The following is a 27,116-nucleotide window of genomic DNA, read 5'->3' on the forward strand; positions in this document are numbered from 1 at the left end:
TATAAGCATCTTTATGATAGTATAATTGTATTTTAAGCATATTTTGCTCTAACTTTAATTCTCCCAACCTTTCAACAGTGGAGAAACACTAGAGAAGATTTTCTATACATAGCTGTGGCAGTTTTACCTTACTGTTTAAAATGCTAACTAAGTATAGGGCAGAAGGATGAAGGCTGGTTGTGTTTTCTCTTGTGCTTTTGTTAAATTTATTTACCCAGTTAGGTTTTGCCAACAGCAAAACTGTGAAGCAGGTTGAAACACATAAAGAGATTTATTAGACAACTGCACTGTGAAACAAATTCTGTCAGAACTCTGTTCCATGTGAAGTATAGTGACTTGCAGACAATTGTACTACTACAGGATAAAATCTGAAGTATATCAGGAAACATGGGAGAAATACTGATTTGCAATGTAAGTTTGTGGTTTTTTAATCTTACTCATGTTCTGTTGTAGTTCGAGATCGGGTTCGGACGAAAATGGAACGTGATATCCTAGTAGAAGTTAACCATCCTTTCATTGTCAAGTTACATTATGGTGAGTTGCAAAAACCAAATTATTTTTATATCATAAAAATGGATGCTTGTCGAGATAGAGCCTAATATTTGCATTGGGGTTCAGGGGCAAATAGAAAATCTGTGTATTTTCTAAGCTGTGTAGTAATTCTCATGCAATGGAAGCATATGGCTGGCTTCGTGCAGAGTGTTGTATCTTTACAGGACTGAGTCTTGTAGCTCTTTGCTTTATTAAAAATCAGTTACCTATGTCTAGCCATTCTTTTCCAAATCCTTTTATCTCTTGTATATAAAGTTCACTTACTTTTTAGATTATTTCTTATCGTTGCCATATGCAGTGGCATTACTTCCAATTACGTCAAAATCAGTGGAAATGTGCCTTTTAATTTTGATAGTGTGGTCAACCATAAAAAGTTATTCGTGTGGTGGGGGAGAGGAAATCAATAATCTTAACGTCATGCAGAAAGCAAACTGTACAAAGTTTGAGATTAGTTTGTTGTTCATTTCTTTGTTTTGCTTTTTAGGATTCAGTTTTTCCTGTAGTTCAAACTTCAGATCTCCACAATCTGATGTGGTTTAAATAATGTAGCTTTTACTATTTCACTTCTCATTCTTTTGCAAACTAGATGATATCTCCCTCTTAAACAAAGTTTCCAGAGGTTTGTGAATATGTGCATTAGTTATTAATTTGCCCTTATAAATCTAGGCTTTTTACTTCCAAAATCTGGAATGAAATGCTAATTAACCTAAGAATAATTTTATCTTTTTAGGAATTCCACCGGTTACTTGTACTTTCACACAATGTGAGGGTTAACGTTGTCTGATAGAGCAACAATTACTTTATTTAGGTAGTTTTTTTACCAAGGAGAAAAAAGAATAAATCATTTTGATAACGAAAATAAGGATGAATTATTTGATATGTTGTTCTTCTTATCATAGGCAAAATTAGATTAAGTTTTAATTTTTTTCAATTGATCTTTTCAGCTTTTCAAACAGAAGGGAAGCTATATCTTATTTTGGATTTTCTCAGGGGAGGAGACTTGTTTACACGTTTATCTAAAGAGGTAAACTTTTAATTTGAAAATTATCTATTAATAAAATTTGACTATAAATTGCCTGTATTAGGGGAGATTACTTTTTAAATTTAGCTTTTATTGAATAAAATTTTGAGTATCTTTTTTAACCAGCTAGATTTATTTTTTGATTGAGTTTTTGTACAAAGTAGTCACTTCATGAAAATGTTGTTGGTAATTTACATTGTTTCATAAAAAAGGCTTTGACAAGCAGTCTTTGTGCTGCTTTTAACACCTTGGAAAATTTTCTTCTCCTATTGCTATCATATCTAAAGATAGTCTTGGATCATGGATTTATATAAAGGAATTGTATTCAAATTAATTGATTTGTGGTCTGGTTTTAATTACTAGAAATTATTTTAATATATATTAGAGAATACATATAAATAGATTATTTTTTTATTTACCTGTGAAGACAATTGCATTTCTTAGAATTCTTGCTTATTTATATTCCATTTATTTTGTTAATTTTCTAATTATGAATATTTCACCTTTATCATTCTGGTGGTAACAGTGTAGATGTGAAATAACTTTGAAAAATTTTATTTAACTCCTAAAATAAATGAACAAAATTTCATATATCAAGTGATTTTTTTTTTTTTCGCATCACTCAAGCAAAAACTTCAAAAGAAATACATATTTATAGAGACACCCAATGTATATATGGTATCCAGAACTTGTACTTGTAGCTGCCTTGCATTTTCCCTTGCTACAGAGTTTCTGGCACAGTGCAGTCACCACTAGAATGCTGTATGGTTATTACAAGAAGAGTGGAAAGCTATGCATTTTGTTTATACATATATAATAATTTCTGTGCTGGTTGCATAAATTATTACATTGAATTCAGCGAAACTGTATCAAGTTGCTTCTTCTAGTTTGTTTTGCCGCAGATAAGTACAACGTTGGCAGTACTCTAAAACTGAGGTACTTTCTCCTAAAATCCATAGTTCTTTCTTGATCCCAAATGTATTTAGCTCTCATGCTGGTAGCTTTTTCATCTTAAGCCCCTCAAATTTTAAAAGTTTTAATATGGTTAGATAAGAAATACTCATTATGAGTGCCTGAACTGTTTGTAACTGATGGAGTAAAATAGGCTTGCTGGGTGCAATTAATGTCATCCTCATATCAATTCATGTGATTTAAAAATAGATCAGATAATCTGCAGTGTTAAAGTTACTGCTTCTTCCCTATTGACTAAAAAGTGAAAAGAGTTTAATTCAGAGCTAGGAGTCTGTGCTGCAGACGTTTAAGGTTAGGAAAGATGAATTCCATGCAATGTTTTAAAATAACATGGTGTCGATGCATTATCATCTTCATGGGAATCCTTCATTATTTGAGCTTTTAAATGTTTTTTTATAGAGATATCCCTTCTTGAATGTGTCTATACTAAATATTGGCTCTCTTGTAGAAGTAACATCAGCAATGGTCTTTTTTACAGACTTGATATCACTTTCTTCCATTAAACAAGTAAGGGGAATATATATGATATTCTCCATTCTTACATAAAAGTGTTCATCTGTGCTCACCGTGCATGGTGTTTGGTTGTTTTTTTCTCCCAGGCTTATATACCGGGTCTAAAGATGTTAGTCTTAATTCAGTGGGTGAAGAGGGGAAAGGGAAGCTCTGAGTAGTGACTGAGATAGAGTCAAATCATGCAGGATTTTTTAATTTATTTTTATCTTTTTCTCAATTATCAGAAAAGTTTAGTTATGTTTTCTAAACAGCCTAGTCTACTTGGATGTCTCTGCCCATGGCATGGGGGTTGGAACTATATGATCTTTAAAGTCCCTTCAAACCCAAACTATTCTATGATATTGGCTTCAGAAATTATTTTTCAAGTATGTACTGTCAAATAGAACCCCACAGTTACAAGTGGGGTTCCCCAGGGCTCAGTGCTGGATCCAGCCCTGTTCAATGTCTTTATCAATGACCTCGGTGAAGGCATCGAGTGCACCCTTAGCAAGTTTGCAGACGACACTAAGCTGGGTGGAAGGGTCGATCTGCTGGAGGGTAGGGAGGCTCTGCAAAGGGATCTGAACAGGCTGGACCGCTGGGCAGAGTCCAATGGCATGAGGTTTAACAAGGCCAAGTGCCGGGTCCTGCACTTGGGGCACAACAACCCTATGCAGTGCTACAGACTAGGAGAAGTCTGTCTAGAAAAGCTGCCTGGAGGAGAGGGACCTGGGGGTGCTGTTCGGCAGCCGACTGAACATGAGCCAGCAGTGTGCCCAGGTGGCCAAGAAGGCCAGTGGCATCTTGGCTTGTATCAGAAACGGCGTGACCAGCAGGTGCAGGGAGGTTATTCTCCCTCTGTACTCGGCCCTGGTGAGACCGCTCCTCGAATCCTGTGTTCAGTTCTGGGCCCCTCACTACAAGAAGGATGTTGAGGCTCTGGAGCGAGTCCAGAGAAGAGCAACAAAGCTGGTGAAGGGGCTGGAGAACAGGCCTTATGAGGAACGGCTGAGAGAGCTGGGGATGTTTAGCCTGGAGGAGAGGAGGCTGAGGGGAGACCTCATTGCTCTCTATAACTACCTGAAAGGAGGTTGTAGAGAGGAGGGAGCTGGCCTCTTCTCCCGAGTGGCAGGGGACAGGACAAGAGGGAATAGCCTCAAGCTCCGCCAGGGGAGATTTAGGCTGGACATTAGAAAAAATTTTTCATAGAAAGGGTCATTGGGCACTGGAACAGGCTGCCCAGGGAGGTGGTTGAGTCACCTTCCCTGGAGGTGTTTAAGGCACTAGTGGACAAGGTGCTAAGGGGCGTGGTTTAGTGTTTGTTAGGAATGGTTGGACTCGATGATCCGGTGGGTCTCTTCCAACCTGATTATTCTATGATTATAAATCCTGGGGTTTGTCTAACGAAGAAATTTTAATTTCTAGGTCCATGTATAGAAATTAATTCAAATGCTGAGTGCAGGCTTTACAGACTTTACATGTAAAACACATTGTTTTGCTTTTTCAGGTGATGTTCACAGAGGATGATGTTAAATTTTACCTGGCAGAATTAGCACTTGCTTTAGACCATCTACATAGTCTTGGAATAATATACCGGGACCTAAAACCAGAAAAGTAAGACTCCGGTGGCAAATGCAGTGTATTAATTAGAGTTTTATAGCATGTCTACATATCCACTTCTCTTTCCAGCTGTTAAACTTCAATAATTTACTATATAAACTGAACAGGGAGGAAGGTCAGGATAGTTAATAGGCTGTTTTAATTAAAAGGTTGTATTTCATTTCCACTTAAATATGAGCATCTAGCTTCAGTGATGTGCCAATTACTATAATCCGTGTTCTTTAAGGTAAAGAATATACCAAAATTTTCCTTCCTTCCATTTTCCAGGTATTTTAGGGTGTACAATGGAGAAGAGGTCTTTTTGGCCTTTTGTTTTTGTCATTATTTTAGAATTTCTGGACCAGAGATGAACTTAAAAAACAAACGTACAATACAAAGTTTCATTTGAGTGTTTTATCTTTGGATTTGAAAGCCTAACAGCAAACATCTTTTCCGGCACTGATTTTTAAAATCCACTGCAGTAAGAGCAGAATGGTGTCTAAATTTTAAAGTAAAATATGAAAATAGTAAGTCACGGGCTTTATTTAACATTTTGATGATCACATAATTACACTGAAAATTTAAAATAGCCTTGAAGTTACAATTCTGGTGTAGTGTGTCTCAATATGTTAGTGTTCCATGCTTCCTTCAAGTGACTGAATTGTGTCTCCTGTTTGTCTTTCCTCCAGTAATTTTTTATTTTTTTTTAGTTTTAGAAGATGTAAAGAAGAAAATGTCAGTGCTATCTGGAACATATGAACTTTTTAGATATAAATGTATGCTGTAGTGTTATTCTGTACTCAGAGAGCAATCTAAGTGACAATATAATGTGTCCATCTCCTCTGTTGTGCTTATTCAGATAGTTGACATACACAGCCTCATTGCAGGGAAATCTATAACAACTCTGAAGTCCTGCTGTCCTTGTTGATTCTACTTCTCTGTTATGGCTATATGGAGAACCTGAAAAGCCTGTGTGAAATAACTGTCTGTCTAGTGTAAATGATTAGTGGAAAAGAGCAAAAATTAGTAATGAGTATCACAGAACCTGACTGTTCCATGTAACTTCCATTGGGATAGCTTGTTCTTTTGTGCATTTACTGGGGGGGGTAAAATAAAAAATTTTGTATTTTTTATATACAAAATAAAATTTGTATTTTATTTACTTAAAATACAAATTTTAAGATGTTTAGCCCTGACTGACAAAAAGGGAAAGATTCACACTGAAATCAGAAATTTGGAGACTTTCAGCATGGGATTGCACTTATAAATGAAGAGAAATTACTTATGTTTAAACTTCAAGGTTATTTTGTTAAGTAATCCAAAAGTGAGGAAAAATAAGCTTACCAAGTGGAAAAAGATCGTTAAAAAGCAAAGCAAGAGAGCTTTAGTTATTTTGCCAACACTTACTTCCAAGGGGAAAGGAACAAAACAGTAATTGTCAGTAGACTAAATAGCTACTGCTTCAATCTTATTCTTTCTTTAAAGTGTGTGTCTACAGTTATAGAAGAGCCTTCATTTTAATCCCTGAGAGTATCTGGTTAACAAATCTGTCAAAGATTGAAATGACCTCTAAGTTATGGATGAGATTGTAGTAACTCTCACAGGCTGTGTCTATACTGTGGGCCTGCTTCCCACCATGGAAGCTGCAATGAGCAAAAGGGAGGGATAGGAGAAAGGAACAAGCAGCGTGTGCCTGGGTCATGTCTCGTCCCCAGGATGAAATGCAGCTCCCCACAGAAGCTGGAGGAGCTAAGTCAGCTGTGTAGGTGGTGTTACAGAGTCCAGGGACTTGAATACTTGGCATGCTTTGAATTGTGATTGTATTCAGTGGTGGTTAAGAATAGTTGGCATGTCAGAGAATTGTGGCCTTTTTTGTGATTGGAATAAACAAGCGGAAGCACAAGATCTGCTGTAGTTAAGTATAGCGTCCATGGGTCCTGTCCTTTGGTACAATATGAGAATATTTATTACTTGATGTTATTTGACGTAGCCAACACCCTTTGAAATGGTAATTACAAATGAATACCCATTTTGAATACATGTGCAAACAAACATTACAATAATGTGTCTTGCTTAGTTTTTAAGAAATGTTAGAAATATATTCTATTTATAACAATTGTGGTAATGATGCATGCTGCAGATGGCCTACACTGAAAGTTCAAAACAAATGTTACTACATACTTTTTTATACATGTTCACATCTGCTTGTCTTTTGTGTGTGCTGTTCTGTTTTTTTCGTAAGTGTTGTCAGTACGTTATCTGAAATGACAGTTCAAAGATATTTTAATTATTTTATTTTACTTTGTTTTTTAGCATCCTGCTTGATGAGGAAGGACATATCAAACTGACAGGTGAATAAAGGGAAATTACAATGCCTGGGTCATTTCTGTTCATAGTAACATCTTTCATTTTCCTTTTTTTCAATAAAGCAATATGGTAAAATAAGTCATTTGAACTGATACGTAATTTTGTTGTGGAACAAATAGTGTAATTATTTTGAGGTAAATGAAATATTTTAATATTAAGTAAGATACCTACTTTATAAGTACATTCGATGTTATGGACCTGTGATAATGCAGGGAGAGGAAGAGAATTCTCTAATTCCCATATGTGTATTTGGATGTTTATATGAATGATATGATCACATTTCACATTATAGTGGAAGTATTCACCATGAGTGATTTTTTTCCAAAAAAATCCGCACATTTAGAACTACTCTGTTTTCTTCCAGATTTTGGGTTAAGTAAGGAGTCAATTGATCATGAAAAAAAAGCTTACTCTTTCTGTGGAACAGTGGAATATATGGCACCAGAAGTTGTTAACAGACGAGGTCATACACAGAGTGCAGACTGGTGGTCTTTTGGTGTTTTAATGGTAGGTTTCTGGTAAATGTAAATAATAACAAAACTGTGCTTTGTGAGGTTTGGTGAAAGAAATCAAACTGTTAAACTGTAAACACCAAAAATATACCATATCTTTGTTACAGTTGACTTGAAATATTATGCATCTCGTAGTTTGAATGTTTTGGAGACTAATAGGAATACTAAAATATGCAGGAAAAACACCATGTCTTCCAAGACAGGGAAGAAATTTATATCCAAATTTCAAATTTGAATTTCTTCTCAAGTGGAAAAAAATTAGTGATAACTCACTAATGAGTCTCCAGTGTAATTACAGCTTAGTGGAATAATGACAGCTGTTGCTCTTACACATCAAGATAGTCTAAGGACACTGAGTGGTATGAGAAATAGTTGCTCAGTTGCTTATGACGTTTCTGCAAGGAACTAACTTCTATGAAGTTGCCGGGTCAGGGAAAATAAGATGTGTATCAAACATCGCTTTGGAAAAGAAAAATATGCATTTGATGTTTTAAGAATGCTGAATGGCTTTTATAATCTTTTTGTGCATTTTTGATATAAAGATTAAGTAATTGTATTTTTTAAAGGAAATGTTTTTATTTCTTACTGCTTCTGCTACATATGCCTGTAACAGTACAACTAATGTGTGTGCTTTGTAGTATGAGGATTCTTGTGTCTGAAAATAAGTCATCCTATCACCTTTTAGTCATCTAGAATGCTGTTGTGATCTGAAAATCGACTTTGTAAAAGTGGCACCTGTTGACTGAGCTCACTCCAGAGAGGCGCACACCCCCCCTCAACTGCTCATTTCATGAATAAGAACACAGTCAGTTAAAAGCTAATTACAGCGTTATTGCAGAATATTTGTAATCGATAACACAAGCATACTTAAACTTCAGCTTTGCTTTATGAAGTTAGAAAACGTAACTTAGTGCTTACGAAGTGCATAAATTAAAGCTGAAAATTGCTGAAAGATGTTAGATATGTTTCATGTAGCTTTTGCTATCTAAGTGCACTGTGTTTTAAACACTTTGGCTTCTACTTTGAATACAAAAATATAACTTTAAAAAGCAAATTATCTTAATTAGCATATGGAGTATAGAGTAGTTTTGTCCAAGAAATATTTTTGTTTCTGTATTTCTAGTTTGCATGGCTATTTTCCTAGACAATCTATGTGTATCCACTCTCAAATTAATTCTTAATTAGAATCTGTATTGATTGAGAATTTAAGTGGTTGTTGAAGGGGTATGAGTACATGACATCTAGATGGAATGGAAGTTATAGCATAGAAATGGAGACTGGAAACATATCTCAACAACTCATTTGGCTTCTTTTCTCCTGCTGCTACACATTAAGTATGTTTAAACCATCCTTGAGAAGTATATTCCAGTTTGTCCTTTACTACAGTGACTGTCTTAAGGGATGCTAGATAGCTAAAAACTTTTGATGAAAATTTTCAGAAAATTTTTCAGAATCGTTATGTATTTGTTGAGGTACTCTTGCTGGCAAAAAAAAGATGATAGCTAGGGAAGGCCAGTGTTGGCTTATTCTTAAAACATTATTGGCCTGTTGAAGTTGGACTATAGTGCTGGGGGGGCGGGGGGGACATGTCGCAAAGAACCCATATGCAGAGTTGATTACGCAAGTGTTTATGCTTGTGATAAATAAAAGCTTGCTAAAGAAACTTTGTTTCAAGCAAGTGTAAGCAAAACGTGCAGCATTACAAATTTACATATATATTTTTTTTTTGCAAGGGCAATTCATAAAGATCATTCTAAAGTACTAAGGTTGAATTTTTTAATAGTTTTGGATTATGTCTCTCACCTTCCTGACAATTGCCTTAAGAAGTGTTAAAGTTAAAAGTAAGGGTGTTTCATGTTGGCATTATATTAAATTTTAAGTTTATATGTAAAAAGTAGTATGTAGAGTATAAAGTATCTAGTAGGAGTGAAGTGTTGGCAGCTTTTATTCTCTGAATACTTTACGGGGTAATGAAAAAATTAAAGTGTTATTATATTAAAAAGGGGTTTTAAAGAATTGTGTTAGGCAACTTCATGCTTTTATTGTAGATCTAAGAATACAGTAGTCACACATAATTCACTCAAAGTTATCCATGTACATTTTTAATGCTTTGAAGGCTGCATGTTTGGGCCATAACAGAAAAGAGAGTAACAGAGGATAATACCTTGTGTTCAGGATGACTTAAGTCTGCATGAGCTGTTCAGAGGGTTCCTTTATAATTATTTTAATTTTGATGGCTTAAAGTTTATGCCATGGAATTTCATTAAACTAAATTGTTCTGCAATTCTTAAACCAAAAATCAGGATTTCTGCCTCACAATGCTGGCCGCCCATGGCTGATGGCAGACTGCTTTCACTGCCTCACTTAGATCTGATATCCCTGCAGTCTAACAGAAGTCCCTTTATATTTATCTATTTTTACTCAGTCACTTTCAGAACAAATCAGTATTTTAACAGTGTCTGTTGTCTACTACCAGACACTGTAGAATGTGCATGCACGTACTGTGTAGCTCTTATGTGTTTCTTCAGGCTTTATTTCTGCTGTATGCATACAGTAACCACTTTTCATCATGCATGTCTTTGTCAATCAACTAACCTTTTTCCCCTTTCCAGTGAAAGCTATGTACATGCCAATTTTAAAAATTTTGACCTTTTTAAACATCTCTGCATGAGGAGAAATAGTCACTAACTTTAGAAAGGGGAATCTTTTTCCCTGTACCTCACCCTCTTGAAAATTAAAATACGGTTGTGTAGATCAAGTCTTCCAAGAATAAACTTTTTAGGCATAAGTTAAAAACAGAACATTCTAGTCTAAATTGCTCAGGTAAAAAGCATGTAAAGCAAGGTATCAATGTAGGAAAATACTTTGCAGCTTTAAAAAGGGCTAAGGCTGCTCAGTGTTCATAGTAATTTAACTTGTACTATGAGAAGTTGTTTTGCACAGGTTTAATTCTTAACATGCATGAATTTTGGAAGGTTAAGATGCTAAGTAGTTTTGTCAAAAATTAGGTTTTGTCCAGGTAATGTAATTGATGAAAGTTTTACTCTATACAGTTTGAAATGCTCACTGGTACTCTACCTTTCCAAGGGAAAGACAGAAAAGAAACCATGACTATGATTCTCAAGTGAGTACACTCTTATTTATATATCTCATCAGGTATTCTACAGGGATGCCCTCCGGGCTGCAATATCTAATTTCTACTCTTCCCTCATTTCCAAAGGTACTGGTAAATCCTCACTCCCTATTCCATACTATTAATTCCCTTTGCCGCATATCTAATTTGCCTTTCTTGTTTCTCCTTCATACCAGGTACAAAGAATTTCATAGCAGCTCTTTAATTTGTAATAATAATAACTTCTCCAACCTTATTATCTTTCCCATTGTATTTCCATAATATTTTTTTAACTTCCTTCTCCTTTTTGATAACCTGTGCACTTTTCCCTTGGGTTTTTTTTTTGTTTTGGTTTGGTTTTTTGAGAAAATATTTTCTTTCTTTACCTTTCTCTATCTTACCAGCTCCTAGCCCCACTTTATATTACTGACAACAGCTTGCTTCCCTGATACTTCCGCTGTTTGCTAAAGTGGATCCTCCCTTATATACTCTCCTATGATTTGCCCAGGCTCCAATTTTCTCCTTTGCTATTTCCAGTATAGGTTTTTGCATTAGCTGTACTGTGGAAATTGCTTTCCTTCATGCAGTTAACATTCTTGGTTTTGCTAATGAAGGCCAGCTTTTTTTTTTTTTTCCCTTTTTCTTCTTGCTGTTCCCCCTGTGTATTCTCTGAACTAATAAAAACTCTGACATAATTGTCCCGCTTTTGGGACTGTAGCCTAATGCTGTGCAAACAGTTCTGTTTCCTCATGTCATAGTTTCACTTCTCTGTTTCCAGGCATTTTTTAACTAATACTGTCTGACAATTTATTTCTCTTGTGCTTTCTGCTTCATTGTTTATCATTGTTCTTAGTCCCATTACCACTTGTCTACCTATATATTAAAGCCAGCATTTATTTTTACATCATCACACTGCTTTGAAAAGTAAATATATGAAATTCTTTCATATTTTTTCTAAGTAATTAGAATGTGAAAACAGCTAGAAAACAAACTCATTCTTTTCCATGCCTTTGCTTTCATAATGCATAAGTGTTGTTATTCTTTGCCCTTGTTTTTGTTCCTCATCTTATATCTGCAAATAAATCTAATGGTGCTGATTTCTGCTGCTGCCTCAACACCATGCCAGTTCAGATCTTCATGTTGTGATTATTGAATGTGTTTAACTGAAAGGTTCTATCTATTCACAGCAAGCATAAACTCCTTCTGACCACCTCCTACTTACAAGAAGCTACTCTGAAATAGTTCTGCTGCACTCTCACTTGTTTCAGGAACCTTACACATTTTTTTCTATCCGTATCTCACAAGTCACATTTTTCTCTTCTCTGCCTGCATGTGACTCCACTCTGTTCCTCAACAGTCTTTCCACTCTTGCTACAAAAATCTTCTGTTCAGCTGCTGTGTAAAATATCCTCCTTGCATCTCCCCAGTTAATTGACATTCCTAATTGCTTTCAGATTTCATCTGAGCATGTATCTCTTAATTTCCTTTCCAACTTCTTTCCTTTCTAACTTCTAGTCTTTGTAATTGTCATTAGTTTCAGAGAGCTGCACAAAAAATGTGGTATGAAGTAAAGAAATTTTACCTCTGTTTCAGTGTTCTGTATGCTCGTGATTATTACCTACATATAAATTTATTTTGCTGTTGGTAATATGAACAGCTGAAAAACAGAAGATATTTTGCAGTCTTTTCTAATAAGTTCACATTTTTTGTCTGGCCCCAAAAGAATGGCAGTATGTTTTCATTTTGTTTTCTGTGTACTAGTGAATATGCTATATTTCTCGTACATTTTTCATAAAACTGTTTAAAATAGACAGGTATGCCTTACAAATTCATGTTTTTGTAGTGTTGTCATTTAAGATATATTGCTTTCTTTATGTTCAGTTCCTGAAAATCCACAAAAAATGTAGTCTTCTTACAACATGTTTTCCTGAGCTCTGTATTTCTCTCAACATTACCAAGACAAGCATTTGTTTATTCTTGTGTGTTTTACCTAAAACTGAGAAACTGTAATTTGAAGAATTTGCAGAAATAAAGTTAATTTTTCAGATCATCTTTTCTCCTTTGCTGAAGAGGTATGCCTTCATATAATATATTGCCTTCCTTCGTCAGGAGTGTCAGAAAAAAAATTGCTGTCAGTCATGTAGTTGTACAGCCTAGGACCTGGTGATTGTCTTCTGTTGCTTATATGGCCAGTAAATGGTTTTACAGAAGGTTCTCCTTCATGATGGAAAGGCAGCAACGACAGTCTTAATCTCTGTAGTTTGCACAAGTGTCTCCAATTCACCCCACTGTGAACTGCAGTACATACCAGTCCTTTAGAATTTATTCTACAAATTTTGTTTCTGTTCATTGAATCATTTCTCTGTAAGGTTAACTGCAGTTGTGGTTTTGGCCTGGTTTTAGATTTTTCTAAGCAGTTGACCTCTCATGCTGAACCTCCAGGCACGTATCCTACTGTTGGAGCTATTTTGCATTATAATAGGACAAAGGTTTCCACCCACTCTAGCACAGTCCTATCATACTTAGTTGCCTGTTCTTTGTCCTTCACTGACATTGTAAATGATACCATTGTGCTTCAGCAGACAGTGTGTTCCTTGCATTCTTCTTACAGTGTAGCTCTTTGATACATTGCTGTGAGCAGAAATTACATCAATGACATCACCACATATAAAGCACATAAGAATTCAGCAACTAGAGGTGTGCAGCAATCAGGGAACCATTAGATGGCCCACTGCCCACTCCTCCACTCAGTTGGCATTTCTTATCTGCCTATAGAATGTTATTGAAGAGCCCAAAGAGGGCAAAATTTTCCAGGCCTTCCTCGTCCTCTCCACCATCTTTAATGCAGAAATGAATGGAAAATCCAGTAAATTCGAGTTTTAAAGTAATGAGTAGTGAATCAGTGGCAACGTGTATGTACGTGTATGTATGGTGAAGTGACAGGGAGGTAGATGCCTACAAATAGCGGGGAACACAAGGCAGGTCATGTCTTCTGCTTGAAACACAGGGGAGAAGTTGTGTCATGGATTGTTATAGAAAAGTTCTAGCTACAGGTTGAACGAGAGATTGGAAGGAGGGAGTTGTATCCATTCTTACCATTATCGTGGTCGTAAGAAAAGTTAAGAGCTAGTAACAGTGAGAGGATAGAGGCTCAATATTAAATGGAGAAGAGAAAAATATGGCAAGAATTACAAAACAAAATTACAGAACTACAAAAACTTAAATCTGAAAATTCAAGACTGGCAAGTTGGAAAGTAGTATTTCAAATGGGTTGGGGGGGCAGGAGCGAAAAGAAATAAAGAAGGGAGTGATCTATTCTTCTTTCATCTGCTAATCTTGCAAGATCTGTTCTACCTTAATTCAGTTTCTGTTTGCTTGCTTAGGTTTCCTGTTGTTTTGCTCGGATGTTCTTGTTGCATAAATATGTCATACTGTGGTACTTTTCTTACCCATTCTAAAATGTCTTATCTTACTGTTAGAATGAGTTGACTGGTTTGATGTCTTGACTTAAAAATTACCAAAATGCACAAGTTTGTAAATTGCTAACCTATAACTATTCTCTTATACATCTTTTACTGCCTCTTCCTCTGCTTAACTTGCTGGGTCATTTCAGAAAGTATTGTACTACTCAAAATAGGGGAGGGGAAAAGAAGAAATTATGAATTTATATGACTGACAGCACTTTTGCTCTGTTTCTGATGTCTGAAGGCAATTTATCAGTGATGCTATATTGTTTGATATGAACTTGTTTACTGAGAAAGGACAGGAGGAATGCAGAGTTAATGCTTACCTAAATATGTTTGTATGCTATTAATTATTTTTGTTTTGTAGGGCCAAACTCGGAATGCCCCAGTTCTTGAGTCCTGAAGCACAATCTCTTCTGCGAATGCTCTTCAAAAGAAACCCAGCAAACAGATTAGGTAAAGTGTTCAGCAGAATACTTTAAATTTGATCGGAATATTGATAACATCAGTGTTCATTAAATTGACTACATAAGTTTATGGTTTTGAAGAAAAAACATAGCTTGACTGTTAGCTTTTATAATGACCATCAAAGTATTATCTTTTCTGCTATTCACGTGTCTAAAATTAATGTGGAAGAAATAAGAAATGTAATTTTGCTAGTCGTTCTTTTGACCAAGAAGGAAATAATTCATAGGCATTTTTCTTCCTTATAAAAGGAGCAGGTCCAGATGGAGTTGAAGAGATTAAGAGGCATGCATTCTTTTCCAAAATAGATTGGAATGTGAGTATCTAATTGAAAATTAATTCAGTAAATTTCTTAGTTAAGTGTTTGGTGGCGTGTTACAACTTTTTTTTTTTTATTCACTCTGGTCTGTGCATTCTCTTCAGAAACTGTATAGGAGAGAAATTCATCCCCCTTTCAAACCTGCAACTGGCAGACCTGAAGATACATTTTATTTTGACCCTGAGTTTACAGCAAAAACTCCAAAAGGTAAAAAGAGGAGAATGAAATAATTTACATGTTTTAAAACTAGAAACATTATTCCTGTTCAGGCCATGTAAAACATCTTGTTCTTCTAGACGTTGCTGGGCTAAATGAATGCTTACAGACAACTATTCCATAGTTCATAAAAGTTTTTGTGGTCTTTGGTGCAAATATATCACAAGGGACAATTGATTTGTCTTGTGTTAAAAGTAAAGTAAACCTTATCAACAAAACATACATAAATTCAATTTTACTTACGTAGGTAATCTCTTTTTTTTTTGTTAATTAAAAAAGGTAATCCATGTCTATGTTTCTTTCAAGACTATATTCTGTGGCTTCATTTAATTCATGATGGTGACTCTACATAGTGTTTATATGTAGTAACTTAATTATTTCAGACTTTGAGTTGCAAAGTTGCTGATTCAGTGCAATCTATCTGTGCATAGTTTTATACTGTTCCATTTAAGATATGATAGAAATTGTCTTTACAAATTTAGAGTGTTACCAAAATGTGAGTACTTCTCCTCCATAAATTTAACATAAATATGCTGCTATGTGTAAATATTTTTTTGAAAGTATTGGGTTTTGTATAATAAAATATTGTCTAACAGGAATACAATCTTTGTAGTCATTGATTATCAGTTGTATTTCTAGGTGGTATATGCAAAACAGTTCAGTAATTATTTTTATTTGGTCCTTAGAAACACTTTCTGCAAATTCCAGTTTCTGTGTACTTTACAGAATAAAGCTGTACTTAGCTCTTAAGAGTAAACATAATCTCGTCTCCACATTTTAAAAACTCTGCTTGTAAGTAGATGATGTGTTTTTCAGATTCACCTGGTATCCCACCTAGTGCTAATGCACATCAACTTTTTCGGGGATTTAGTTTTGTTGCAATTGCATCAGATGATGAAAGCCAAGCAATGCAGACAGTTGGAGTGCATTCAATTGTCCAGGTGAGTGCATCTGCTTTAAAAAAAAAAAAAGTCAACAAATCCATCAGTATTGTTATCTCTTGGTGGAGAGATTATTTCCATCATCATGGAATGAAGTAATATGACAAAGTAATTATGATTTTTATACAGAAAAGTAAAGATCAAATTGTCTTATCCAAACAGTCTCTGAAGGTGCAGGATCTGTTTCATTACTGAGCAGCCATGAGTGTGAATAGGCTTCAGTCTTTAAATGAAAGCATTCTACTAACTGTACTATACTAACTGTACTTTCTGTTTAATATCAAGCCATAATTATAAGATGGAGAGGAATAGCAGATGGCTTGATCTTTTTCCCTTATGCATGAAAATATCAGTTGGTTCCTGTGGTGTAGTAGGAGACACTGGAGAACAGTTGTGAATTGTGTTTTAGACTGTTGTATGTTTTCGAATCCATGACCCAGGATCCATCCTTCCCAAGCCACTTCAAGTTAATGTGATAGTGTGTGATATTTTGTGATTAATTTCAGTGTATCATGCAAGCTAATGTCATGGTACACACGCAAGCTTTGGTTGCCTCGCAGTATTCAAATTACTCCAGTCTAGTCTTCCATATTAATAATTGTGAGGTTGTCACTTTTAATAGCCTATCATGGTTGTTGTTCATTTATGTTCTATTACTGCCAGAACTGCTTATTTTTGAAAGACAAAGCTTTGCTTAGGTGTGGACTCATGCTAGAATGAATTGGAGGCATGGCTTGCCTTCTTAGGAGGAAGACGTCATTCTAAAAGCATGCTTTAGCACTGGGAAGTTCGCAGCCAGTGGGGAAAAAAGCAGGTGCATTTACAGGAAATAAAACTGGCAGACCTCTGCAAAAACTGTATTTCTACCTCCTCTTTCTGCTTTTAATAATTCTGATTACTGAGAAAGACTGAGTCATGAAAAACAACTGGTGATCTAAATTGCACTGAATTTCTTATTGGTATATAGGTAAGAATGAAAAGGCATGCTGTATGAATGGGTTTGTATTTTCACTATAAGGATATTTTTAAATGTCTGAGAATTTTTTAAAATTAGTTTATTCAAAATATGAGTAGGTCTATTTCTTTAAGCCTCTTATATGTATAGGATAGTCATTACATGCTTGTTTGTACACATTGCCTGTTTCATGTGTAATAAACTATTAAATTTCAAGGGAGTTTAGATATTTTTATTCTAAAGAAGCTATCTGTGGTATAGGGATCAGAATGACTTCTGGGTCTAAAGTCTTGCTACAAATTTCTACAAGCTTTTCTGTGGTCCTCCTTTCCCACGTAGTTTTGTGGATGAAATTCTTTCTTTGTATATGGTTTCCTTCTCATACTTGTAAGAGTCTGTTTCTCTGCTGCCTTTCCTCTGTGCACCTCAACCACTTCCTTACTCTTATTTCCTCTTTTCTGTGCTGCAGGATACCCAGATGGTTTCCTGAAAATGCTTTGCATCCTTTGCACAAACTCCTTATACTAGAACACCATTTCCCTCCCTTACAAGAGTGAACACTTGTCATTCTTTCAACTTTTCACTTCTCTGAAAGGAGTTTTTACTGCCATTCCATGCAATTACCAGTTAATCTGATTCAATTCAGTGTGTCTGAATTTTCCAGCTGGCCTTCATCTTACAGATAGAAACAATTATGTATTTTTACTGTTATTCTATCATCATTTTATCATGTAGTCTTTTAATCTTCTTTGGTTTGGAGATTCTGTCTTTAAATTAATAAATCAGTTAACCAGAAACATTATGTTGTCAGTTTCTAAAATACATAATGCATTATTTACAATGTGTCTAATAAATAATTTATCTCATACTAATATCAAACAAAAGTTAATGGCTTTTTAGACCACTCTGACCTAGAACAGCCATCAGTTTAAAATTCAAAGCAAACTGGTGGGAATTCAAAAACCTATTTTAAATGTAAAGGTCAGTTTATATGTTTGGAATATTCATCAATTGATAATGTTATTTTGGTAGCAGCTGCACAGGAACAGCATTCAGTTCACTGATGGATATGAAGTAAAGGAAGATATAGGAGTTGGGTCTTACTCTATCTGCAAGAGATGTATTCATAAAGCTTCAAACATGGAATATGCTGTAAAGGTAATCAATTTTGTTATAAAACATACCAACTGTTTTCACATTTTAGCATCATAAGCATTAGACATCGTTAATTTATTTGCCACCAGGAAAAAGATAGCAAATTAGTATTATTTTCTTAATATAAAAAAATTTCAGATGTAAGTGTGAATTATGTTGATCAACCAAATATAAATATCTGCCAGTCAATATTCTATAGATACAGAATTGATATGAGGTTTGTTATTTATATGCTGGTTTGGATGGTGAAAAGCAATCATCAGTCTTTGAAACACCTATGTAATTACAATAAAACTGATTGGAGTTGCATGACTGCTTCTAGGAATGTACTATTAAAAGCTTACATGACTTCCTGTGATTTTTTAAGTACATATTTATATATGGGATTTCTTGCTTCCAAATTAGATCCGTAAATTGTCAGAAAGCTAGGGGTTCATAACAATTCTTAAGTCTGGTATGCCTTTCAAAATAAACTTCAACTCTTTGTCTTTGCTTGCTAGTTTTTAACAAGGTTTCTAATGGTGTTTGTATGCTGTTCTATCAGGTTTTCTAGCATTTCTTGGAAGGGATTAAATACTTAGTTGAAATCAGTAGAATTCCCAGCTTTAAAAGAAAAAGAAAATATCAAATGATATCTTGTACTATGAGACCGTTAGCTTTTTTTGATTTTTCCAAAGTTACTCAAATATGTGAAATGCAAAGATAATTTAAATATGTTTTGTTCTATCCTTATGTACAGATTGTCTACTGGAAGCCCTTCAATTTCAGTTTGGTAGTTACAAATTTGTTCATTATTCTGGTTCTAGCAAGGAACAGATTTGACTTTTGTGGTTGCAATTTGAAATAATTTTCTTGAAACTGGGAAAAAGTACTGGCATAGCTAATTCTCTTAAGCTGTAACACTTATTGTGGGGATTGCCTCGCTTTTCTGCTTTCTCTTGTGGCTTTTTTTCCCCTCAAGAAATCATGAAAAAAGACCAGTGTCCAGTGTGTTAGGGTGGTGCTGGCAGTAGTAAGAGCTCAAGAATGTCAAGAGGAAAGAAGGAGTAAGATTGACATGGAGAAAATATTAGAGGAAATTCAACAGTTGAGAAGGAAAGGGAAAAAAAAGAAAAAAGGATAAGAGTAGGAATACATTTTAAGCAGGGCAAAGTAATGTTTTTCTTCCTTATACAGGGAGAACTTAAGAGCCTGATAGCAAGCCTCCAGAGATTCAAATGAACTTTCACAATACAATGCTTATCTGAGTTAACTCTTAGGAATTTTTCCTTTTTCTTTTTGATTCCCTTACTTTCCTGCTCTGGCTTTTGCTGCACTAAATATTTGTTGGAGATTAGCTTTGTGAAAATCAGTTCATTAGCATCATCAAACCAGTATTTCACGTCAAATTAGGAATTTTTTATTTTATTAAATGGTGGATGAGTGAGGTCTTATCTACTAAACAGCCTTGCATTATTTATTGCAGCCTGAGGGACCAAATCACTTATCCTCCAAAATTGTTTTCAACTGAAAGATATTTCCATGTTTTTCCAGTTTTTTTTTTTGCTTTGCCTTGCTGCTTCAATTTAACAAACTTTGTTTCGGTTATAATTCATGTCCGTCACCAGCAGTAAGTATTGCTTATCTGTTTATGCTCGTAAGCACACCAAAGTATTACACTATATAATATTCACAAAAAGAATTATGTCTGTGTATCTATTTGCTCTTATAGATCATTGACAAAAGTAAAAGAGATCCAACAGAGGAGATTGAAATCCTACTGCGCTATGGACAGCATCCAAATATTATTACCCTAAAAGATGTAAGTATTGCATTAAAAAAAACATCCTTTAGTGTATTATAATTGCATATCACTTCCTCATTTGACAGATGACAAACTACATGTTTTATATTTATGTTACTGTTTTTCAGTATTTAAAAATAAAATAATGTCTTAATGCAATGCATTCAACAATATCCATTTTTTTGTCTCATTGTAATCTTTTAAAGTTGCTTATATTTTGGTAGAATGTAATCATAAGCAGCCAAGTAATTCATCCTTCATAAATCCTAGCACAGGAATAATTCATGTAACATTAGCTGTATTTTTAAAGGAACAAGCAAGTTTTTTTTGATTGCTTAGTTAACTTTGAATCTAATTTTGTTTCCATTAGTCAAAAGCAATTTAAAAGTGCATTAGTATGTAATTGAGGACTCGCTGCTTGAAATAGCACAATACCTAAAGTAATTTTCATGGACAGTAGTGGACAAAATGTTTTTATATCTATGTTCATCGCTTTTCTTTACCTAGTGTCTTTATCTGATCTTTGTATGGAAGATTATCTGAATTGGGGGGTTTTCTTGTATTACTTATTCTCCCCATGGAAACACTTTGACCATAAAAAGAGAAGAATAACATATGTTGAGAGGTAAAAGTTTTTCATAGTGAGCAGTAGATTCTGATGATCTAACAGAAAAAGAAAATTGGCTTGCTCTCCTTGATTATGCATTAAAGAGGATTAAAAATTAAAAAGGCATATGCTTAACGACTTTCTTAGTCTGCAAGAAACTATTCTGGTCCCCAAAACCAAGCCTCAGGCAAAACAGCTAACCATTTCCAGGAAGCTGATCTCAGATCAGCTGAAGGAAAATGCTCAGACATTTTAAAGTCATTAAAATGCTAGCTCATAAATACTGTGGAGATAAGTACTAGAGAACTCTGCCTGAAGTTCTTCTCTTACATTAATCTGTCTTCACTTTATCGATATGGCCCTTTCTTGAGAGAAAAAATGTCAGATACACGAACTAGCCCACAAAACTCTATTGCGAGCTAGATACCATAATTAATATCCCACTTTGTTTGTTCTGCTTTGCATAGCTGGACAATAAAGTTAATCAAAAGCAACTGTGCTGACACAACCTGCATCAGCATTCAGGTTGCATTTAGTGCTGTATGCTAGGCTTACGTGTTACTTCAATTTATATTAGAGGTTACATTATCTAAGCAGGAAGACAAACATAGGGCATGTGAATACTTACCTGAACTTTAGCATTATGAATCACTGAGAGCAGAGGAACCCAGGCAGCCTTGAATTGCTGCCACATATGTTGCATCATTTTACTTTGTAATTTATTCTTCATGATCACCATCAGTCATCTTCCAGTAGGAGCCATCATTCATTTATGCCAACAGTAATACACAAACAGCAAAAGGAGACTACAAAAAAAAAGGCTTAAGTCCACAGAGAAATATGTTAGACTGTAATTCTCATTTATAATTCAGATCAGTTCCTTAAGCCTGGTTTATGGAAGTATGTCCAGCGTAAGGAAAAAGGTACAGAATCGATATGTATTAGAAACCTCTATAATACGCTCTACTGTAAAAACATTATTTTAAGGTTTCATTGTCCTAATATAGATGCATGGGGCAGATTATATATATGTGGGATATATGAGCAGTGGTGTGCTATTACAACTGTCAGAGCAAAGAGTAAGGAGTACTTGGCCTTCACTCCTCACATTTGTGAAGAGCATCATGTATTATTATGCAAACAAAATTCAGTGTTAATCTGACTTATTTTTCTTTCAATTCCACACCAAAACATAAATGTTTCTGTTTTGAAATGCCAAAATAATACGTTCCACCATTTAATTTCATGTCCTTAGAAATTTATGTTGTACAAGAATAATTTCTTGCTTTTCTTGTATATCAAGAATAAATGCAGTCATATTTGAGTTTAACTTAGGATGGAAATTTTAATTCTTGCTCAGCCTTTTTATATAGCTTAGTTCTGAAGGTGTTTGGATTGAAACAATGGATATTCAAAAGACCAAATTCTTTCTGCAAGGCACAGTCTCTGGGTTTTTTCCTCCTGATTGTTATCAGTGGTCTTTTTCAGTTTCACAGTATGTAAACAAAAGGAGCTATATTGTGCTAAATCCGATGTCCTTCTTCTCCAATATCCTGCCTGTGGCAGTGGCCATTAGTGGATGCCTAGGAAACAGTGTAAGAAAAGAGGAAGCACACAGCTTCCAACAAAACATTACCTAGAAACTTCCTGTGGCAGACCATTATATTTTACTCCTTTTTTTACCTGTTAGTTACAGTTCTATAATAGAACTTTTGTCCTGTTTTGAGTTATTTAAAGCATTGGCTGAAGAGTCTTTCCAGAAGCATTTTAGAAACCTAAATACATTATATCCAGTCTCCCTGACCAAGTGTTTATTTATGAGTTCAGAAAACTTCTAATAGTATGTGAAATCTTGGTTCATTTTGCAAAAACTATGTTCTCTTTCTCCATTACATTCTATTTTGTTTGTGTGTATACATTGGTTTCTTAGTATTTTTTTTTTCCAGTTTGCCTGCCTAGTAGCAAACAGTGACTGATCTTCAGTGCATGCCAGTTTATTTTAAAAACTAGCATCAGATTTATGATCTCGGCATAATACTGTGCACCTACCTGTGAAGAAAACTTCAACAGTATTTATTCAGTGCAATCAACTACATTGATAGTAACGTTAGAGGAACTGGGGCAAGAGTTTGTTTGGGGTGGGATGGGCAGTTTTGGCAGGTAGGCAGGACCAGCAAGGGATAATAGATAAAACAGTAATCAAATGCAATCTTTGCTTGAATGCCCCCTGCGGCACTGAGATGTGTGTGCTTTGTCAAATGAAATAAGCTTATTTCTTCCTGTTATACCAGAATTAGAGGGGCCATGCCTATTAGAATATATATGTATTGAAAACATACCAGTTTAGTATCTAGAATTATGTAATTCTGCATTTTATATTACAGTATCGTATTTAAAGTCTTAATACAAACACATTTGGATTGTTTATATTTCATAGGGGAAAAAAATGCTGTTAAATGAGAACATAGAAACCTGTCATGTCTTTCTCTCCATAAAACCAAAAGCTTGTAAAGCCTGTAGAATCACTTGAGGGTTTTTTGGGATTTTTTCCTCTTCCTCTTTTTTTGTTTGGTGAGAAAATAATCCTTTTAGTGAAGTTGAGGACAAAAATTTCTAAGCTTAGAAATTTAGTAGCTTGTATTTCCCAGGTGGCTTAAGACAAGAAAACTGTGATGAAAGCTCTTTCTTTAATTTAGCTGATGTGTAAAATTGATTTTACTAAAACTTGGATAATTGTTTCTACTTAAACACAAACTAGTTTTTACTTCACATTAATTACTAAAGCGAGTTGAAATAATAATGATAGGGAACAGTATCTTTGAAGGCTTTTACTAAAGGAGGGCCCACTTTCTGGGTTAAGTTAAACCCCAATAAAGTTCAACTGAAATGAAATGCTTAAGCATACCTTAAAACGCATTATGGTATAGTACAGTCTGTAGTGCCCCCTGGCGATAATACAAATAATCCTCAACTAGTGTTTGAAGATAAAAAAAGAGGATAACCATCCAAAAATTAAGGCATTTTCTGTAACTAGCAGTAAGGGCCAAAAATTTATCTATTTTATTCATTTCAGACTTTGGTATTGTTTTATGTGCAGAGTAATATATAAGCTGTAAGTTTTTATCATAGCACCTTTGTATGCATTAACTTCAGTGTTCACAGAGACTATTTGAGGTCAACTTAATATTTTTTCTGGTGTGACTGTTCAGTTGGAATGATCTTTGTTCATATTTGTAATTTGGTGCAATAATTGCTTCTAGAATTAGCTCTGGGTTTGCCTTAATTAGACTAGTTTCCATTTATTACTTCTTAATTTCTTCTATGTCTAGTTTAATTTGTTTCAATAAAACCATGTGGGGAAGCCTATCTGTTATTCATCCTTTTTTGTCTGTGCACACTTATATGTCATTATTTTTATGTAATTTCATTACTGTGTTATCTTTCTATAGAAGGTTTTGTGTTAATGTTTGGATAGTGTGTGGGGTGAGAAGTATGGTAAAAATAATTTGAGAAAACAGCTTGTGGACATGCCTGTGCTATCTCTGTACATTTCACAGGAAGATAGAAGAGAACAAATACCAGAAGTTTATATGTATATGTACTTTTTGCAGGTGTATGATGATGGAAAATACGTGTATGTAGTTACAGAACTTATGAAAGGAGGAGAACTGCTGGATAAAATTCTCAGGCAAAAATTCTTCTCGGAACGAGAAGCTAGCGCTGTTCTGTTCACAATAACAAAAACGGTTGAGTATCTCCATGCACAAGGGGTAAGCTTTCACTGTGGACAAAATGCTTATATATGCTAATGTTCTACTCTTTCAGAATTATAAACCCCTATCTTTGTATGTTCTTCTGTGTAGTAATGAAGTAATTTCTGGTAAATAATTACATTGCAACAGGAATTTGTGTTGAAATCAAAACATTCCTCATCAGCTGTGTAGATTACCAGATAACAGAGATAATGCAACTGTTTCTCTTGCCCTGCATGCAGTGCGTCAGCAGTTCCGTGGAATACATAAATACTGACTAATAGAGAGAATATTAGCCAGGGAGAAGTGGTAGGGAACCAGTGTTGTTGCTTAGCCATGGGACCTGCCATAATTTCAGTAGCATCCTGTGACAGACCCTGAAAACCTGGGATTCTTGTAATTTCTTCCACTTTGTTCTGAAGAACATGCTTTATGAAATGTGATTCCTGTGCCACAGGGGCAGGAAGTTGTAGTGGACTGTTAAGAGAAAGAAAATTGATGCTTCAGGAAATTAACTTGGAGAAAGAGAGGAAGTAGTTCAAAGATAGAGAGGGCAGGCCTGGCAACTGCATGGCAAGAATGACAAGTTGTGTTGCATTTTTAAGTAAACAAGAAAAGGGGGGGTAGAGAAAAAGCAGAAAGTAAGTGTGCAAGGAAAAAGACAAGCTGCTAACGCCTAACTTATTAGCCAAGAAAAGGTGCTTTGGAATGGATAGTACTTGAATTATTTTAAGAAACAAATATCAATTAATTTCTGGGAGTTACTATTTCAGAAATCTTACCAAGTTATCTGGTGTATCTTACTGTGCAATTCATCAGTTTCTTCAGTCACTTGCTCACATGTAGGTTTTTGGTTTAGACTGTGTACACAGGCTAAAGTTGGCCAGTAACTTCCATGGGAATTATGAATAAACTTCAATATCTTCTGTATGGAAACACAAAGAATAGAATAACACAAATTGTAAATTGATTGCTTCTTGCCACACACGGCCAAAAAAAAAGGCCCAATGTCCTCATGTGAAGTAAGAGATTTTAGAGGCGTTTTTTTTTTTGATTGTTTATTGTATATCTTTGTCAATATTGACATTTTAACTTCTGAAGAGTATGTGACCTAATGGAACTTTTACTTTTGGAAGTGTTTGGCTTGTCCTGTGATAAGTACACTTTCACATGAAAGATGGCCATACATGTAAATAGTGAACATTTCAGTAATATCATATTTGTCTGGAAGAGTCCTCCCTGCCTTCAGTGGATTTTTCTTTTGTAGCTCCTTTGGGCACCAGAGGAGCTCATTTAAGTATGATATTATCTAGTTTGACAAATTCATGATCTGTGTGTATGACCCTTCCCGGAAGCAGTTTCCTCATGGACATTCATAGGATACTTTTGCATTGAAAAATTTGCTAAGAGAGGAATTAAATCCTTCTTTTTAGGGTAAGCAATACTCCAACCTCTCTCACAAACCATTCCAAAAGTATTAGGGCATTCATACAACAGTTAAGGGTTGGCACCATAGACATCATAAAAAGAATAAACAGAAGTATCATGCCATCTTGGAGCAGATTAGTTCTACATGCTGGTAGATGATTGAGCATACTAATAAAAAATGTGATGCTAAGAAATTAAGAACTGACACGTCCTACGTATTGTTTTGATCTCTTCTGTTCCTTTCAAATAAAATGTTATTTCTGTGCAGAATGTCAATATAATCTAAACAATCTGACATCTTTTTTAAAATTGCATTTGGGAAAACAGCTTAATACAGGAAGGTATTTTATTTATTTGACAGATATTCTGATTGCTTAGGAATTAACATTTGGATTTGAACTAGATTGTTACTTACTCAGTCTTCCTCCCACCCGCTTAAGAATGCTTCCCTTTCTTCAAGAAAAAAAAACACCAATAAACAGTACAGCTCAAGCAGACTGGTTCTAGAAACACTCTCTCACATCCCCAGCTCTGTGCTGCTGCCATTGCCCACCTCTTCTCTTCTACCCCTTTTAGTGTCTATTTGGGGAGTAACTAGAATAAAAGGGGGGGGGGGGGGGGGGGGTGTCTCTTTGAACAGTAAAGGATGTCTCATTCATTACTTGGAGAAAAAGGATTCTTATCTATCTAAACACCAAAAACTGAAGGCTGTCAGGATCCAGTTTTCTAATACACTGACATCTCAAGCCAGGATGTTTCTCTTAACATCCATTCTTCCAACTCAGATTCTTTAATAACACTTTGTATATTTCAGGTTGTAAGGTGCTTATTTCCACAGTTGTAACTGTTTTGTTAAATCTGAGTGTTGTCATGTATTTGCATGCTGAAAAAGCCTCTACTAGACAGACTTACTGTGTTAAATAGCTCTGCAGTCTTTGCTTGTTCCTACCTTACTTTCCCGAAACTGGTAGCTTCCTGGAAGAGCACATAGAGCTGCTGATTCTGCATGTCACTTTCAGGAGTTTAGGGGTATCTTCTCATTCTAATGTGATTACCTTCTTGAAATGTTTCACAACAATCTTTTCCAAGAGGAAATGGGTTTTACATTCAAATTTAAATGTGAAAAGCTGTGTTTACTATTAATCAAATACACAGGGCAGTTAGGAAGATGAAGGCCTTCGTAGCAGGTTTACTTATTTAAAAGAGAACATTTAGATCCACTCTGCTGTCTTACAGCAGTGTATACCATTTTCTTTACTGAGAGCAAAGCCTTAGAGACTTGAGTCTAATTTGTCTTGTGAAGGAAATAACACGTCATCTGGTTTCAAAGACTGTCCTTGGTGCATTCCAGGTTTTATTAAGGCTTGTTGAAACATACCTTCAAGTAAGATGAAATTTGTTCTG

General features: G+C 35.0%; 1 protein-coding gene across 2 annotated transcripts in view; it reads left to right on the plus strand.

Annotated features, from left to right (window-relative positions):
• Positions 1-27,116, plus strand: part of RPS6KA3 (ribosomal protein S6 kinase A3) — a 77,744-nt gene that overhangs the window by 39,835 nt on the left and 10,793 nt on the right. The window contains exons 5-17 of one of the 2 annotated variants that reach the window (XM_069874091.1): positions 454-534; positions 1,497-1,576; positions 4,545-4,651; positions 6,950-6,987; positions 7,368-7,510; positions 10,569-10,639; positions 14,459-14,547; positions 14,808-14,872; positions 14,980-15,082; positions 15,908-16,032; positions 18,020-18,145; positions 19,854-19,943; positions 24,144-24,302. In XM_069874091.1, the coding sequence (XP_069730192.1) occupies positions 454-534; positions 1,497-1,576; positions 4,545-4,651; positions 6,950-6,987; positions 7,368-7,510; positions 10,569-10,639; positions 14,459-14,547; positions 14,808-14,872; positions 14,980-15,082; positions 15,908-16,032; positions 18,020-18,145; positions 19,854-19,943; positions 24,144-24,302 (1,277 nt within the window). The remainder of the gene's footprint in view (positions 1-453; positions 535-1,496; positions 1,577-4,544; positions 4,652-6,949; positions 6,988-7,367; positions 7,511-10,568; positions 10,640-14,458; positions 14,548-14,807; positions 14,873-14,979; positions 15,083-15,907; positions 16,033-18,019; positions 18,146-19,853; positions 19,944-24,143; positions 24,303-27,116) is intronic. The other variant, XM_069874083.1, reaches the window with a different exon arrangement.

Source organism: Phaenicophaeus curvirostris, chromosome 1 (assembly GCF_032191515.1).
Source record: "Phaenicophaeus curvirostris isolate KB17595 chromosome 1, BPBGC_Pcur_1.0, whole genome shotgun sequence".
In the NCBI taxonomy this organism is placed as follows: domain Eukaryota; kingdom Metazoa; phylum Chordata; class Aves; order Cuculiformes; family Cuculidae; genus Phaenicophaeus; species Phaenicophaeus curvirostris.